The 15,859-nt window shown below is 34.9% G+C and overlaps 1 protein-coding gene across 1 annotated transcript in view; it reads right to left on the bottom strand.

Moving 5' to 3' along the window:
- The window catches only part of CAS1 (cycloartenol synthase 1), an 81,775-nt gene extending 66,343 nt beyond the window's left edge, over window positions 1-15,432 (bottom strand). Inside the window, exons 1-7 of the mRNA XM_082920896.1 lie at window positions 15,187-15,432; window positions 14,879-15,089; window positions 13,565-13,750; window positions 13,277-13,366; window positions 12,918-13,112; window positions 12,727-12,811; window positions 2,591-2,757 (exon numbers count right to left, since the gene is read on the bottom strand). Coding sequence (XP_082777022.1) covers window positions 2,591-2,757; window positions 12,727-12,811; window positions 12,918-13,112; window positions 13,277-13,366; window positions 13,565-13,750; window positions 14,879-15,076 — 921 coding nt within the window. The 5' untranslated portion in view covers window positions 15,077-15,089; window positions 15,187-15,432. The remainder of the gene's footprint in view (window positions 1-2,590; window positions 2,758-12,726; window positions 12,812-12,917; window positions 13,113-13,276; window positions 13,367-13,564; window positions 13,751-14,878; window positions 15,090-15,186) is intronic.
- Between the last annotated feature and the right edge of the window lie 427 nt (window positions 15,433-15,859).

The following is a 15,859-nucleotide window of genomic DNA, read 5'->3' as shown; positions in this document are numbered from 1 at the left end:
TACGACTCAAAGATAAAAGATTAATACCAAAATTTGAAACATGGAGGACAGAGGACAAAGGAAGGGAAGAGGTAGCATGAATTAAACCTTTTCCTGACACAGACGACATAGTACCATCAGCAATACGCATTTTTTCCTGATCTGAGGAGGGGTTATACTCTGAACATAAATGAGAGGAGCCAGACATATGGTCGGAAGCACCAGAATCAATAATCCATGGTACAGTCGTATGCGAGAGCAATGCATATGGGGAGGAAGCCAAGTTACCTGAATTGGCAAAGGAAGCAGAGGGAGCACCTGTAGTAGAAGTGGAGGCTCGACGGACTAGTAAGTGGCGAAGAGCAATCTCAAAATCCGAGGCAGATAACCCTGAAACATCAGCAGCAGGGGAGACAACTGGAGAAGAAGATGGTGGCTCAACAGTGTCTGAAAGATGTGCCCAGGCATTGGCCCCTCGGCCTCTAGACTGACCAAATCGACCCCCTCGAGTACCAGGACGGTTGCCTCGACCACCAAAGGGAGTGCCATGAAGCTTCGTGTGGGGCGAGGTCTACAACAGTAGTCACAATAAAGATTATCCTTCTCAAAGGAAGGATGGGAACCACAAGTCACACGGTCGCCATTGCGAGGGGGAGCAGAAACCAAGGCCGAGCGATCAGTAGTAGCAGAAGGAAGCATTGCAGAGCGGCAACGCTCCTCATTTTGCACAAAAGCAAAGGCTTCCTGAGAGAAAGAAGCACATCCATGCCAAGGACTCAGCTCTGAACTGGATCATACTCCATATTAAGGCCTTCCAAGAACTTGAAGACTCTCTTTTGGGTCACAAACGTCCGGTAACCAGCAGAATCTGTAGGACAGACAGGCTTGTAATTCTAAAGGTGATCAAGTCTCTTCCACCCATTATTAAGGAAGGTAAAATACTGGAGAATAGTCATCTCACCTTGTACCGACCGTTCAATAGAGCGACGTAACTCGAAAGCCTGTGAGAAGTTCCCTTCCGGGAGTAAGTGGTAGTCATGGCTTCCCAAATCTCCTGTGCAGTGTCTATAGGGAGGATAGCCCTCTCCAATCTCTAGGACCATAGAATATATTAGCCAAGCCATAATGAGGGAGTTGGTGATCTCCCACTGATCATAACTTGGGTCTGTGGTGATAGGTGCCTGTATTTTGCCATCAACATACCCCATCTTCCCTCTGCTCTTTAAGAAAATAGTCAGACTTTGCGACCACGCTAGATAATTCTGACCATTGAATAGAGAAGTGGTGATTTTAAGCCCAGAATTGAGATTATCGATCATAGTAGAAGGTATAAGGGAACTCTCGCTCTTAGGCAGCTGAGAAGTTGTGGACCCACCAGTGGAATCTGCCATGAATATTCTACTAAGTAACCCTCAAACTCAGGACCAATCACAAACTCGGGACCAATCACAAACTCGATAGATGGTGAAGAAACAAGCACAATAGTAACTAGAAAAGCATAAAATTAAGAATTCATAATTTCTTTTTTTTTTACTGCATTTTTTTTTTTCCGTTTTTCGTGTGTTATAGACAAGAAAAAAAACTTCTCTGTGTTATACAGAGCCAACAGGGATGAGAGACAAATCAACGGCCAACTAGAAACATTCATGAGGCTAACCAAAGGCTAGACGACCAGCCAGGGAGGGTCGAATGCCCTAGTCGACCACCTGAGGAGAGTCGAATGCCCTAGTTGACCAGCCACGGAGGATCGAATGCCCTAGTCGACCACCAGGGAGGCCACGAATGCCCTAGACGACCACCTGGAAGGTCACGAAGGCACTAGTCAAATACCCAAAAGCTATTGCGAGAGAGAGAGAGAGACACGACGGCACTGTTAGGGTTACCGATTGTCCCAAGCAAGGGTTTGGGTGCCTTGGGCAGTCCTACAATGGAGAAAAGGAGACTGGAATTCGCATAAGAGTCCTCCTAACGAGGCTCTGATACCATGTAGGTTTAGAGAAAAGAAAGAGTTAGAGGTATGAGTCCTATCTCATCCCCTTTTATATTAGATCATTAACAAAATTACAGGAGCCCCTTAAGGGATAAATAAAGATACTAAAAATAAATAAGGATGAAATAGGAAACATTTCCAATACATTCTAACAACTACAAAAATAACTTTCTTTTAGTCTAGAGTAAATTTTTATTTTTTTTTAATAATTAGACATTCAATAAAATTTACGATTTTTTTCCAAGTAACAACACATTTCTATGAGCATTATAACCTATGTACGGTTCTTCACTCACTTCAGATTTTTAGTACATTTTATTTATTTATTTAGTTTTAAAATTTACCCCTAAAGAAACCATAAAGAAAATATTGCGGGAAAAAAACTTTTGAGGTCGCTTTAGGGAATAGTGTAGATCCCTAAGTAACTAGAACAAGTAATTTAAGCTTTTTGGGGAATATAGTTAAAGCACTTCTAAGAAATCAATATGTAAATTCATTTTCCAAAACCATGCAATCTACAACACTATCGCTTGTGGTGATCACCCAAAATGTTTACAAACATTAACAAGCAGCTAAACATACATAACAGAACCTTAGCTTTTGATAAAAATGAATACTAACCTTCGCACATTGGTTGCGCGCTTGGTTCCAATCTATTTCATGATAAGGGACAGCATAGAGTTCCTTTCTCAAAGCCAGAACAGTTGGCGTGATTGGACCAACAAACCTCTTCCCATACAAGTATGACATAGGCAAGTAAACCATCCGACAGTGACACCACATCCTTCCTGCGTAATTGGGAGAAAAAAGGTTTTCTTTTCTTAGACAGAATAGTAGGTAAGTTGTTTTGGATATTTTAAGTGGCATGCAAATATCAGCATCACCTAAGAACTTAAACAACCAAAGTCATCAAGTTAAATTTCAAGTGTAAGAAAATTATATTTATTGACTTGACATGGCATGCATTATTAAATTTTCACTTCATAATGTGGTCAGGGGAAAAGCTTAAAAATTTGTCCAGTAGGGGCAAAATCATACCAAAAAGTCTAGAACTATATATGAAGTTTTTTCTTAGACAATCAAAAGAACTACTAGTCATGTTAGTCTTATGTCATTTTACATTGAGGGTACTCTTTTCATATTGGCAGATTATTGTTTTAATATAAATGTGTTAAGGTGGAGGGTTCATGTAACAACTCTAATTTTATAGCTTTACATATGCATGTTTTGTTCCATGTTTAAGTGTTTTGAATTGCATTAGTATCTTTGATATTTGAAATGCTTAGAAATATGCTTTGGTAGGAAGAGGTTTAAAGGTATAAAAATTAGAAACTTTCCTTTTTAAGCTAATATGCTCATGTGTGCTCTTAATCCTTAATCAATGTGCTTAATTGTATTGGTCTAATATACTAGACATTTTCATATATTATGTGAAAAATTAATTGAGATTAGTGGTAAATAAGTGGGATTAGTGTAATTAATCCAGATTAAATAACCTTAAACATGATTAAATAAGTTAAGTGTGATTAGTAACCTAAACTTCATTAATTAGTACTAACATAGCTTAATTAGTGTTAATCTAGATTAATTAAGTTAGTGGTGCAATTAGTAGAGATAAGTACACACACCTAAATTGGTATTGCCACCTATATAGAGACAAGTGTCTCATCTTCAAGTAAATCAAAAGAAAAACAAAACAAAACAAGAGAGAGAGAGAGAGAGAGAGAGAGAGAGAGAGAGAGAGAGTAAATTCTGCAGAGAGAAGAAAAGAAGAAAGAAAAAAAGAGAAAAGACCAGGAAGAAAAGGGGGAAAACTTGGACTCTTGGCTTAGACTCGTTCCTAACTTCAATTAAGGAAATATTTATGTTCCTACACCTAATTATAATCTTATAATTGGTTGATTTTGTCTGGATATTTTTTTTTTTTTTTTTTGGGGGGGGGGGAAGAATTGAAGAACTTAGGTTTAGAAACTTATTTTAATTGAATTAAGCTTTTGAGTTAGAAAACGAGTAAGTACTTGAGAAGGAAAATCTGACCAGGTTGCATTCTTTTGACCATATCTCCTAAAATATGTGGAATTTTGATGTGAGATTACTACCGCTAGAAACTAGACATATGGGGCTACAAATTAGACTCAAATTTTGTCCAAATCTAAGTTTGTATGAAAGAGTCATACCCATTTGAAAATGACTTCTCTTTGCTGGAAATTAGTGCATAGGCAGCAATTTTCGGCCAACTTTGACTGAAATCTGTAACAATTGGGAAATAAATAATTTGTATGGTCCATATCATTCGAAACATATACGAGTCTAATTTCTTACCTATCAAACGAAACTTGATTTCGAGTTTTCTAGTAAGGAGGGACATGACTGTTTTACTAAATGATGTCAGCACTGCCAGCACAACTTAAATTGCCTAAAATTGTTTCAAACTTATTTTTCTTCATTTAATTCAGCCCCAAATCACACACAAGTTAACCCTAAAATGTTTTGAGACATTTTTAAGTGACATGTTTGAATCTTGATACACCTTAAACTAGTTAATTTAAAAAAATGAAACTCAATTTCTCTAATTCTATTGAAATGGATAAACATGCATTGCATTATATAATGTAGGTTGATTAAATTTGGAACTAACACTTAGAAAGACTTGAGGTGAGTAGTATTTCTTCAAAGTAAATTTGAACTTCTATTTTGAATGCTTAAAACTTTGTTTGATCAATTATATTGAAATGTCTCAAATTTATGGATATCTTATGATTATGTTGAAGTGAATATATACATGGCATCATCGGTTAGTCCCAGCTATTAGAAGAAGGAAAATATACCAGTAGCAGCTGTTGAGATCTCCAATGCCACGCCACCCACGGTTGGGTGGGTCTAACCGGAGTCAACCCAGTTATTCCATTTGTTAGTACCGATCGAATGTTCATTATCATAGTTTTGAAATGAAATGTATATGACTATTTTGTTCTCAAACTGTTTAAGTGATGCAGGATCTTTAAACTTTCAGCACCAAACTAGGCTTAAATAAAGTGAGAAGGTAGGCTGAATGTTTATGGGAGGTTTAGGACAGATTGGGACTAGGCTTTAGTGTTCTAAGGTAGAGTTTGGAGAGCTTAAATTTGAGTTTAGAGACAAGACAAATAGGCTGGATTTTATGCAGAGAAATGTAGTAGAAATAATAAGGTGAAATGGTAGATAAAACAATGAAAACTAGGCAATCACACCTAGGTTCAAGGGCAATCACAACCAAGAAGAGATGTATCACACATCTAGAGATATAGCAAAGATTTCTTATTTCTTCAAGTTGTTCTCAATACATCGGGAGCTTACATATTTATACGCATCTCAATACAATAGAAGACAAATAGTTGGAATACAAAATTCAAAGTAAAAGATACACATTAATGAGATTTTCAAAATACAGATAATGCTTGGACTTTATTGGTGGTTGGTGGCTAAACTTTTCAACATTAGCTTTTGAATTTGGTTTCCCTCTTCTTTTGTAATATTTTTCAAAAGGAGTTGCCATATCATTTACATCATTAAGTTCTCAGTTCACCTATGTTTTTATCGAACAAATATTGATATCCATTATTTTATACTTTTGATTAAATGCTATTCATTGGGCTTTACCCGTCCTCCCTATATATATGTAGGTGACAAAACTAAATGAAGATTATTGTGACAACTTTGTATATATGTGTATGTGATTTGAAGAAGAACCTACATGCCTATTCTTCTCTTTGGGAGAAATGTTTTGTAATGACTTTCTGTATATAGTTAGTTTGGTAAATAAGATGTACAATCTTTGTCTAAGTTGTACTTTGTTGTGACTAAGTGAAAGTTATAATAAATAAAGCAATAGTTTGTTTTCATTTCATCTCTACGGACTTGCTCTGAATGGATGTTGTGAGAGATTAAACAGGTTAAAGAATTTTAAAGACTTCGGGTATTTATAATGATTTTACCCCAATTGTCTTCAGGAGTACTATAGAATTGTATGGTTAGGCCTTTGGTAGCCTATGGCTACTGGCCGGTCACTACCCTGTCTTTGTTTGGGATGGATGGGGTCGTGATAGTTAATTTCACACCAAAAACCTATTCGTTTAATTCTCCTCTCTTCTTCTTTTCTGTACCTTCTAACCCTACCTTAATTACTTACACTCTACGCTTTTCACTTGGTATCAAAGCAATCCAATCCTACAGTAGTAAGTGTTATTGAAGTCTGGAAATCATCATGAGGTGACAGAGACATGCTGATGTCATCATCCATACGATGATGTCATCATCATATGATGACATTGTGATGGGCCAAACACATGGTCTGATTCATTTTCCCCTCCTGGTAATTATGGTGAGCTTTTGTGAATTTCTTTTAAATCCATTCGATGTAAGTTTTTGGTTTTTGAAGTATTTTCAAATTTTTTAAGCCTACTTTTTCAACCAATTGTTTGGGGCTTTACTCCATATTGCAACTACTATTGAGTTTTGTGAGACCTTTAAGTAGATTGGGAACTCTCTTGCTTAAGTAATATTTCTCAAGTGTATGAATTAAATAAGAGGATCTTTATTACAACACTACTAAAAATTTGTGGGATCAATTATTACAACACAAACCCTTTACTAATGACTTGATCCAACAGAAGCAAAAGCAAAAGTTTATGATTGCATCATTGCTTTCTCGCTTAGATTCAAACTTACAGGACGCTAAAGATCAAATCCTTGCTAGTGAAACCTTATAAATAGTTGTTGATGCCTAGTTTGACTTGTTGCATTCTTCACTAGGACAAAGCTCCACTACAGTTGGCTCCACTACCCAACCTTTCTGTTGTGGTTTCTAACAGTAACAACTATGGTCATTCCCACCGTGGTTTTCATGTTGGCTATGATAATTGTGGCTCTCATAGTGGTATTTGTGGAAATAAATTCACATGGTGATGGTTCTCATAATGGGCCTCATGGAAGTTAATCTATCTCACTATCACTCATCCAAAAATTGCTTATGCCGAGGGTGTGGTCAGTCAGTTTACACATGCTCCCCGCCAACCCTATTTTGCGATTGTGTGTCATATCTTGCAATCCTTGAAGAGTGCTCTGGGCCGGGGTTTGCTCTGTCACCCATCTTCCTCGTTGTCTGTCATTGGCTTCAGTGATACTGATTGGGCTAGTAATAAGACTGATGTTGTTCCACCACATGTTATTGTACCTTTGTTGGTGGAAATCTTGCTACTTGGCGTAGCAAGAAACAGACTATTGTTACTCGTTCTAGCGCAGTGACGGAATACCGTGCCATGGCTCATACAGCTTCTCAGATGCTTTGGGTTAATCTCTTCTCCGAGATTTTGGCTTTTTGTTCCCACCCCTATGAGCATGTCTTGTGATAATCAGGTTGCAGTCTTCATTGCCAATAATCCAATGTTTCATGAACGGACCAAACATATAGAAGTTGATTGCCATTTTATTCATGATCTCTTACTGCGCAAGCAACTTGTAACTCCTATGTTCGTTCTAAAAATCAATTGGGTGATATTCTCACCAAACCTTTGGCTCGGCCTTCATTTCATTTTTTATCCGTCAAGCTGAGCATGTTTGACCTCTATACTCTAGCTTGATGGGGAGTGTTAGCATGGTTAATTTTGTTCTATTGTTCTTCTGCTAATATCTATGTAAGTCGAGGGTATGATGATCATATTGCATTGTTAGGGTTTGTATATATATTGCAGATGTAGAGTTGAGAAAACAAATATACAAAACTTCTTTCTCTTCTCTCATCTTCTTCTTCCTTCTTCTAAACCCTAACCTTAAATCTTTTCATTGTACCTTCTAACTATTATTATTTTAGGGATTATTTCCTTTTTTGTTTTAGGGTTAGCCTAGGCTATAATTTATAAATACTAATGTAATTCTTCTGTTTTTGACACAATTGAATGTACAGTTTCTCTTTTCCTCAGAAACTTTCACAACAAAGAGAGTGTGAGAGGCTTAAAGTGAAATGTGAATATCATTACTCGATAAAAAAAATACCTTCCAATCAAAGTAATAAACAAGCAATTGCAAAGAATTTTATTGGAAAAAATGAACATTCATAAGCAAAAAACAAAACAAAACAAAAATCTTAAAGGGGCCAAATTGAAACCATTTTTAAATTATTAAAAAGTCAAAAATTCAATGGGGGCGATTTCCCTCACTTGCCCCTTAATTCAACGAGTCTCTCACCCCGAATGACCACCTGTGAGAGTCAAACCCCGTGACCTCTAGTACACTAAACCACTTAGGAGTAAGCCTATAACCACCAAGCTACTACACTCCAAAAAATTCGACTCCTATAAAATCTAGAAAAGAAACGTAAAGATTAAAGAATCAGAAAATTCTCCAGTGATCCAAATTGACAAGCTTTAAGTATTGTTGTCTTTAACCTACAAACCTGCATCTATACATCTTCAAAAGTTTGCCTATTCCTCCCTCACTCCAATTATAACACATGAGACAAACAGCAGTACCATCCAAGCTTGGATTATTTCAAACACGTCATTGAGCCAACAACCACATAACCCAAGATTGAAGAAAAGTAACAAGCATAACCCAATGGACTCCAATCTTCTCTAGGAACCTCAGAATTTAGCAAGAGGTGGTTGACAATCTCCTCTACCCTCTAAAACATGCAACACCAATTGTGGAACATTTTCCTCCCTTTTTCACATCATGATGTAACACCCAGATGTTTCTATTGCATAACATGTACATATCTCTCATTTTTTTTTTTTGGAATGCCTAGAGTTAAATTTGCCTTCTTTGATATATGAAACACTTAAAGGTATGCTTTGATAATCTTTTGGCATGACTTAGAAGTACTTGTTATTCGAATAAAATACACTTATATGCTTTGCTATGCTATGTTTGTAGTTTTGAGTTCCTATATGTGTTATTGATAAGAAACAGAAAAAGAATTAATGCGAATTTCAAAGACTCTATACTATTGATACATTCATACATGTTTATATCTTTCTAATTGATGTGCTTAATAGCTTTAGTCTAATGTGCTTGACATTTTTGTGGACTTAATTTTCAATGTTCAGTTTTCAGCTTTATCAAATACCACTTTAATGTATTTATTTTTTTTAATATCAAACACCACCTTAATTAATCTTGATTAAGTCCACTAATTGCGCTAAATTATCACTAATCTTGAGTATTGAAAAAATTAAGTATTGAAAATTGAATGTTGAATTTTTTAAGCTGAAAAGCTGGTTGGTAAAAATTTAAGTGCTGAATTAAAAATAAGTTATTTAATATGTATAAGATTAAATTTGAAATTGTATATTTTAATTTTTATGTTGTGATGGTGATGGTGGTGGCATAGTGGTGGTGGTGGTGGTGGTAGCGATAACGATAGTAGTGGTAGTGGTAGTGGTAGTAAAATGATGGTGATACTTATGGCAACAATAACAATGGTGATGAAGATGATGGTAGTAGTGGTGGTGGTGATATGATGGTGATGGTGGTGGTGGTGGTAGTGGCAGCGATGGCATGGTGGTGGTGGTGGTGGTGGTGGTGGTGGTGGTAGCAGTGGTAGAGTTCTAATTTTCTGAATTCGCTTTTCAAAAAATTAGAGTTTTATGTTTTCCGTGTTTTTTTGTTTTAACTGAATTTTTTTAACATTTTAAGCATTTTTTAAAAAATTTTAGATACACCTGACATAAACACACTTAAAAAGTATAATATTTGTGAAAAAAAACTTTAAAAAATTCACTAAATACCAAAAATATAATTTTAAAAAAAACACAAAAATTCAATACATTTCGTATTCTTGTATATTTATTGATTTTTTAAAATATTTTTTTACAAACATTTTACTTTTTAGATACATCTAGGTAAGGTGCATCTAAAAAGTAAAAAAATTTACTTTAAATTTTAAAAATATTCACAAAAAATAAAAAACTCAATTTCCAAAAAATTAAAACCAAACAAAGTATATTGGTGGTGATGATGGTGGTAGTGGTGGTAGTGGTGGCATAGTGGTGGTGGTGGTAGCGGTGGTTGTGGTGATGGTTGTGGTGGTATGATTATGATGGTTGTGGTGGTGGTAGTGATAGTTGTAGCGGTGGCGGTAGTGATGAGTTTATAACAGTATAGATCGATACTTGTGTTTAATATTTATAAATTCAGTCAGAATTAAATAAGTTTCATATGACTTAAAATTTTCTTAAGTTTTAACCTATATTATAGGAGGCACTTATATTTTTAAGTGATATCAATTGTGGTTATCAAACAAGTTTAATTGATTATCACTTAATCAATTTAGTTTTAAATTTTAGTTTTAAATGCTGAATCGTGTAATCAAACACCCCCTAAGTCTAATAATTATTAATTAGGTTAAGTGTGATTAGTGGCCCAAACTTCATTAAATAATACTAACCTAGCTTAATTACTGTTAATATAGATTCATTTAGTGATGTAATTAATAGAGACAAAACAAACATACATCTCACCAATGGAGATGCCACCTCCCACTTGTAACAGATATATATATTATGACAACCCATGTGATGCTCTGGCCTTTATTGTTTAAAATAAATAGCTTGAAAATAGTAGAACAAAAAATACGATGTGTTCTGGTGGCCAAATCTATGAACTTGAATACAAATAGCCTTGTTTGATCTCGTCAATAGTTTTGTATGTGTTTACAATTAATTGAAACATAATTTTTATATAGAAAAAGAGAAAGGTGTGAGATTGGATAGATAGATATAGATTATCTTTATATATTCAAATTCAAATTTAAATCTTCTTTATTTTGAATTTTGTTGATAAATATAGATTATCTTTGTATAGATTCCCAATTCACATATTTTTGAATTTTCGGATAACTTTCTTTTCTTTTTGATGAGTTTGTATTGGGATAGCTATTATTCTAAGGGCATATTATTATTATTCTTTATTTTGAATTTTGTTGATAAATATAGATTATCTTTGTATAGATTCCCAATTCACATATTTTTGAATTTTCGGATAACTTTCCTTTCTTTTTGATGAGTTTGTATTGGGATAGCTATTATTCTAAGAGCATATTATTATTATTAAATTATAAATAAATAAATAAATAAACAAATTTTATTTTTAAATGGAATTGAGGACAGAGGAGTGAGTTGAAAACTTGATTTAGAAATAAGTGCCACTAATTTTTAAAATTTTTAAATTTTATAAAAAAAAAATTAGGGATGGAGATTTGGAGGCCTAAGAACACTCACTACATTTACTTATATAGATAGTATTAGATATGAGAGACGAGTGCCTCTGTTGCATGTAAAAGGAGAGAGAGAGAGAGAGAGAGAGAGAGAGAGAGAGAATATCTACAGGAAAAAGAAAGAAAATAAAGAAACAGGAGAAAAGAGAAGAAAATAAAGAAAAGGAAAGGGGAAGATTAAATATTGACCTAGACTTGCTCCTTGCTTGAATTGAGATAAAATTCATGTTCCCACACCTAATTATAACCTTTTAATTAATTGATATTGTTTGAAAATGAATTTTGAAGAAAGAATTGAAGAACTTATGCCTTGCAACTTATTTTGATTGCATTTCCAACCTGGAATAGCAAACAGTGCAGAAAAGGATGGAAACAGAGAAGAGGACTGAGAACTGGAGCAGTCAGCTCAAGCAGGCCTCATCCCTGCTCAAGTGAAAGAAGGCAGCAACCAGTAAATTTTTTTTTTTTTTTTTACTTATTTGGACTCCTTATGACCTGCAGATACTGTTTCAGCATCAAAAGCAAACTTAAAACTGAAAGACAGTGAGAAAATGAGATTTCCAGAAACCACGGATCTTCCAAAATGACTTGTTTTGAAAAATAAAAAAATAAAATACAACTAACATGTATGTACACTTAATTTTACTACGTTTAGAGCAAAAATCATCAAATGCATTGTATTTTTCATGCCTATGTAGGTTGACTTACTATAGAAACTAACACTTCATATAGGAAGAGTTAAGGCAAGTAGTATTCCATCAAAGTCATGTTTCGAACCATTATTTTAGAACTCAAATTATGCTATGCTATAAACAACATTGAAATGTTTGTTATCAATGAATATCCTAAGATTAAATCCGTTAGGAATTACAGAAATGGCATCCTCGGTAGGCCCAACTACTAGGGAACAGTAAGCAGACTAGTAGTGTATGGTTGAAATCTCCTTTGCCACATGCATGTGGTTTTGGTTAACTGGTAGACTAGTAAGTCCTTAGTTCACACTGTTGGATGGTCATTATCATGCTTTGGAAATGTATAAGACATTAATATGTTTCAAAGCTAATTAAAAGCTTTGTTCAATTACATTATTTTCAATAGAATGATGGTACTTATTCCAATTGAAGCCTTGACTTCATACGATTTATTGGGCTTTGGCTCACCCCTCTCCCCTATATATGTGTAGGTGCCATTATGATTCAAGCTGTGTGTATATGTGAATAGACTTGGAGGCTTGTATGTCTAGTTATTGAATAGAAGGCTTGATGTTTAAAAGTTTTGCACATATTCAGCTTTGAAAGAACAAACAAGTTGTTCTCCTGTATATAAAATTTTGTAGTCCTTGTGTTTGATCATTTACTCATGCACTTACTCTGAATCTGAATGGATGTTGTTGGATAAATACGTTGAAGAATTAATGGCTTCCATTGTCGGATAAATGTATAGTTTTTTATTACCCAAAAAGAAAATGAAAGATTTACTTAAAAGAAATGCATAAATGATCACTAACCTGGATGGACTGGGAGAACATAAGGCAAAAGCCATATCTCAGGGGGCAAAGGATTATTTCCAGACCATTCAAATACTCCAAGCACCTGTTACCATCAAGGAATACAACGGTAATCAAACAAATGCCAAGCACAGCCAAATACTTTGTCACTTGAGCACTTAAACCAACAAGATAAAGGTTCAAAACTCAACTGAAAGCCACATTTTCCCCCATGATGTTATTGCAGTGGCACCACCATGGTCTAGAATCCATTTATGTCCTTTCTCCACTGCCCCTTGCCCATCATTAGCACCTTCACCGAGCAATCTCAAAGTAACATAGTTCAAGACAGTACCAAACATGGTGCTTGGGCCCTCAATGTGTAAGCCCCACCCACCATCAATGTTCTGTAATTACATATTTCAACATTTTGAAATTTTAGCTCATCCTGTTGAAGAGAAACTTGGAGAAGAAAAAATCCAGGAAAACATTATTGAATATTATCCTACAGAAAAATGAATATAGACCACATTCATAACAGTTTCAAATGCTAATATCAAACCGTCCTTGCCTGATGATTGTAAATATAACGGCATATCTCACGTTTATGTTCTTTGGACAAGACTGCATTCAGTGCCCCCACAATAGACAGAGTAATAACCTGTACATCAATGAGCATGAAGATATCCAAATCACATATAAACCTTTGCTTCAACCAACTTAGCTACGTACCAAACTACTAACATGTATGGTAAGAACCATTGTGTGTTTGAAGAACAAAATTACAATTGCACTTTAGACAACCCACTTTCAATGGATGGTGCAGTAGAAATGTTAACTGAGGCAAAAGAACAGTTACCAAGCCAGGCATTAGAAACATAGGACCTCCATAATCTCCTGGCCAATGTCCATCATGAGCCTGAAGTGTTGAATGGAAACTGATAGCTCTTCTTAATGTGGTCATTACTTGATCTTCAGTTATATCTTCTCTATCCTTCACTTTGACTTGTGGTAGGAGTAACCTGCTTGGATTTTCCTTGGCAAACTACATTTTGGAAAGGAAAGGAAAGTAGTGAAAAGTCAGTCAATCAGATTCTTACAGTGAACAAATTAAAAGCATATTTAGTTGATTTTTTTTGTTTTTCCCGAGTAGTACGGTTTTATATAATTGCATAAGCAGTGAATATCTATGATATTCACCATTGCCAGCTAAGTCAGACGTTGAAAAATAATCACCTTTTGATTTCCCAGACAATGAACAGAAAAAGGAGGAAAAAAATTAATACTTCACAATTCAAGATTCAGAAACTAATTCAAATTTTAATACTTCAAAAAAGGGGGAAAAAATTAAAAAATAGAGTTGTCAAACAACTTTGAAAGCCAATAGCAACAAAAATTAAAAATAATAATATAAAAAATAAATAAAAAATCAAACCGAACAGTAATGATTTTTGTTTTCCCTCATTTGAAGTAAAAAAAGACTAGAATATGAAGATTATAAATCCAAGATATTAGGGAGAAAACCAAGTACACATGAGGCAACGTTTGAAACAATTATTGGGTGGTTCGCCAACAGTTCAAGTAATATAAACAATGATTAAATGTCAATTTTCATACAAAAGAGACTGTCATTTGGGGGGAGCTGCTTGCATAACTCACAATTAAAATTACAGGGTTGTTCTGTTAATGCATTAGTTGTCTTTGTTGTTAAAGTTGTTGTTGTTGTTGTTGTTGTTGACTACACACCTACCTGAACCAATCAAATCAAGCTAACCACACCAGTACAGTAACCCCATTTCAACTATCCAAATTTCCTAATTAAAATTAAGGCCAAGTTTGACTATCCTAAATAGGCACACACTTTTTATCCTTTTTTTTCATTACATCTCTCTACTTTTCTGCACCTCTTTTTAAACACACTTATTTAGGTCTTCCCAAACAACCCTAAATTGTACTGTCACCGTCTGTAAATCAGAAAACCACTGGATCATCACAATCAATCACACAACCGAAAGGCCTTGTCATACCACCGAATATACTGAAAAGACTTTAAATTACAGTGGGTCCATATTAAAAATATATAGTATTTATAATATACACAGACATTTCTGGATGAAATCGAATATCCAGAGGGAGACAGAGAGAAAGTTTAGAGAATCTATCTTAATCGAACCTGAATGCGCATGAGCAGATCTGCACTGTGCTTTTTCTGGAAACGATTGTTGCGAAAGTTGTCGCGAACCTTTTCGATCTCCGAGAGCTCTTCGGGGGATCCGAGTTTGGGATCGAACTCCCAGAATTGCCTGCCGACGTGATCGTTCAGTGTCCGAAGCCATGGGCTCCCTCCCTCCGCGATCTTAAGCTTCCACATTCTTGATTTTACACTGCAAAAACTCACAGCTCAACCATAATAAGATCATTCTACATGTATATATATACACATTTGAAAATGCTATTCAGATTAAGGATTTTACAGATTACCACAGATTCGAGTTCCAAACTGTACACAGGTGATTTTGTCGTGTAGCGAGAAAAAGTAAGAAGAGGCTGAGAGAGATTGTGGCTTAGGGAGAATGTGCATATGCAGAAGAAGAGGAAAAGAGTGTTTGCATGTGCAGAAAGAGAGAATGTGTGTGTGAGGTAGAGAGAGAGAGAGAGAGAGAGAGAGAACACGGTAGAGAGGCACAGAGCATAGAAACCGTGTTATACTTTTGGAAAAATGTTTGGTAGTAATAATTAGTGCTCTCACTAATTAGGTGGCAGTGGGTCTCGTCATTAATGATGTGATATTTTGGTTTTAGAGTTGTATTTTTTTTTTTTTACTTTTTTAATGCATTAGTGCTATTAGTAGTGATATTTTTAGTGGGATGAATCATTGTAGAGTACGTGCTCCGGGACCGGGTTGCGTTTTAGTGCTGTTCAACTCAGTGAGATACAAATTCAATTTTTTTTTTTTTTTTTTAAAAAATATTATATTATTATTTTGGGTAAATTACATTAATAATTTTTGTAATTTGAAATTGGGGTTTTTTTTTTTAAGGTCCCTAACATTATGATTTTATAGCATAAAGGACACTCAACATTTTCATAATGTCTAAGGTCCCTCAACATCAATCCAGAGAAAATTCGATCCAGAGAATATCTCTAGACGCAT

The sequence above is a fragment of the Camellia sinensis genome, chromosome 3 (genome assembly GCF_055761805.1).
Source record: "Camellia sinensis isolate YWXY chromosome 3, ASM5576180v1, whole genome shotgun sequence".
NCBI lineage: Eukaryota > Viridiplantae > Streptophyta > Magnoliopsida > Ericales > Theaceae > Camellia > Camellia sinensis.
The sequence above is the reverse complement of the archived record's forward strand: the minus strand, read 5'-3'. Positions and strand labels throughout refer to the sequence as shown.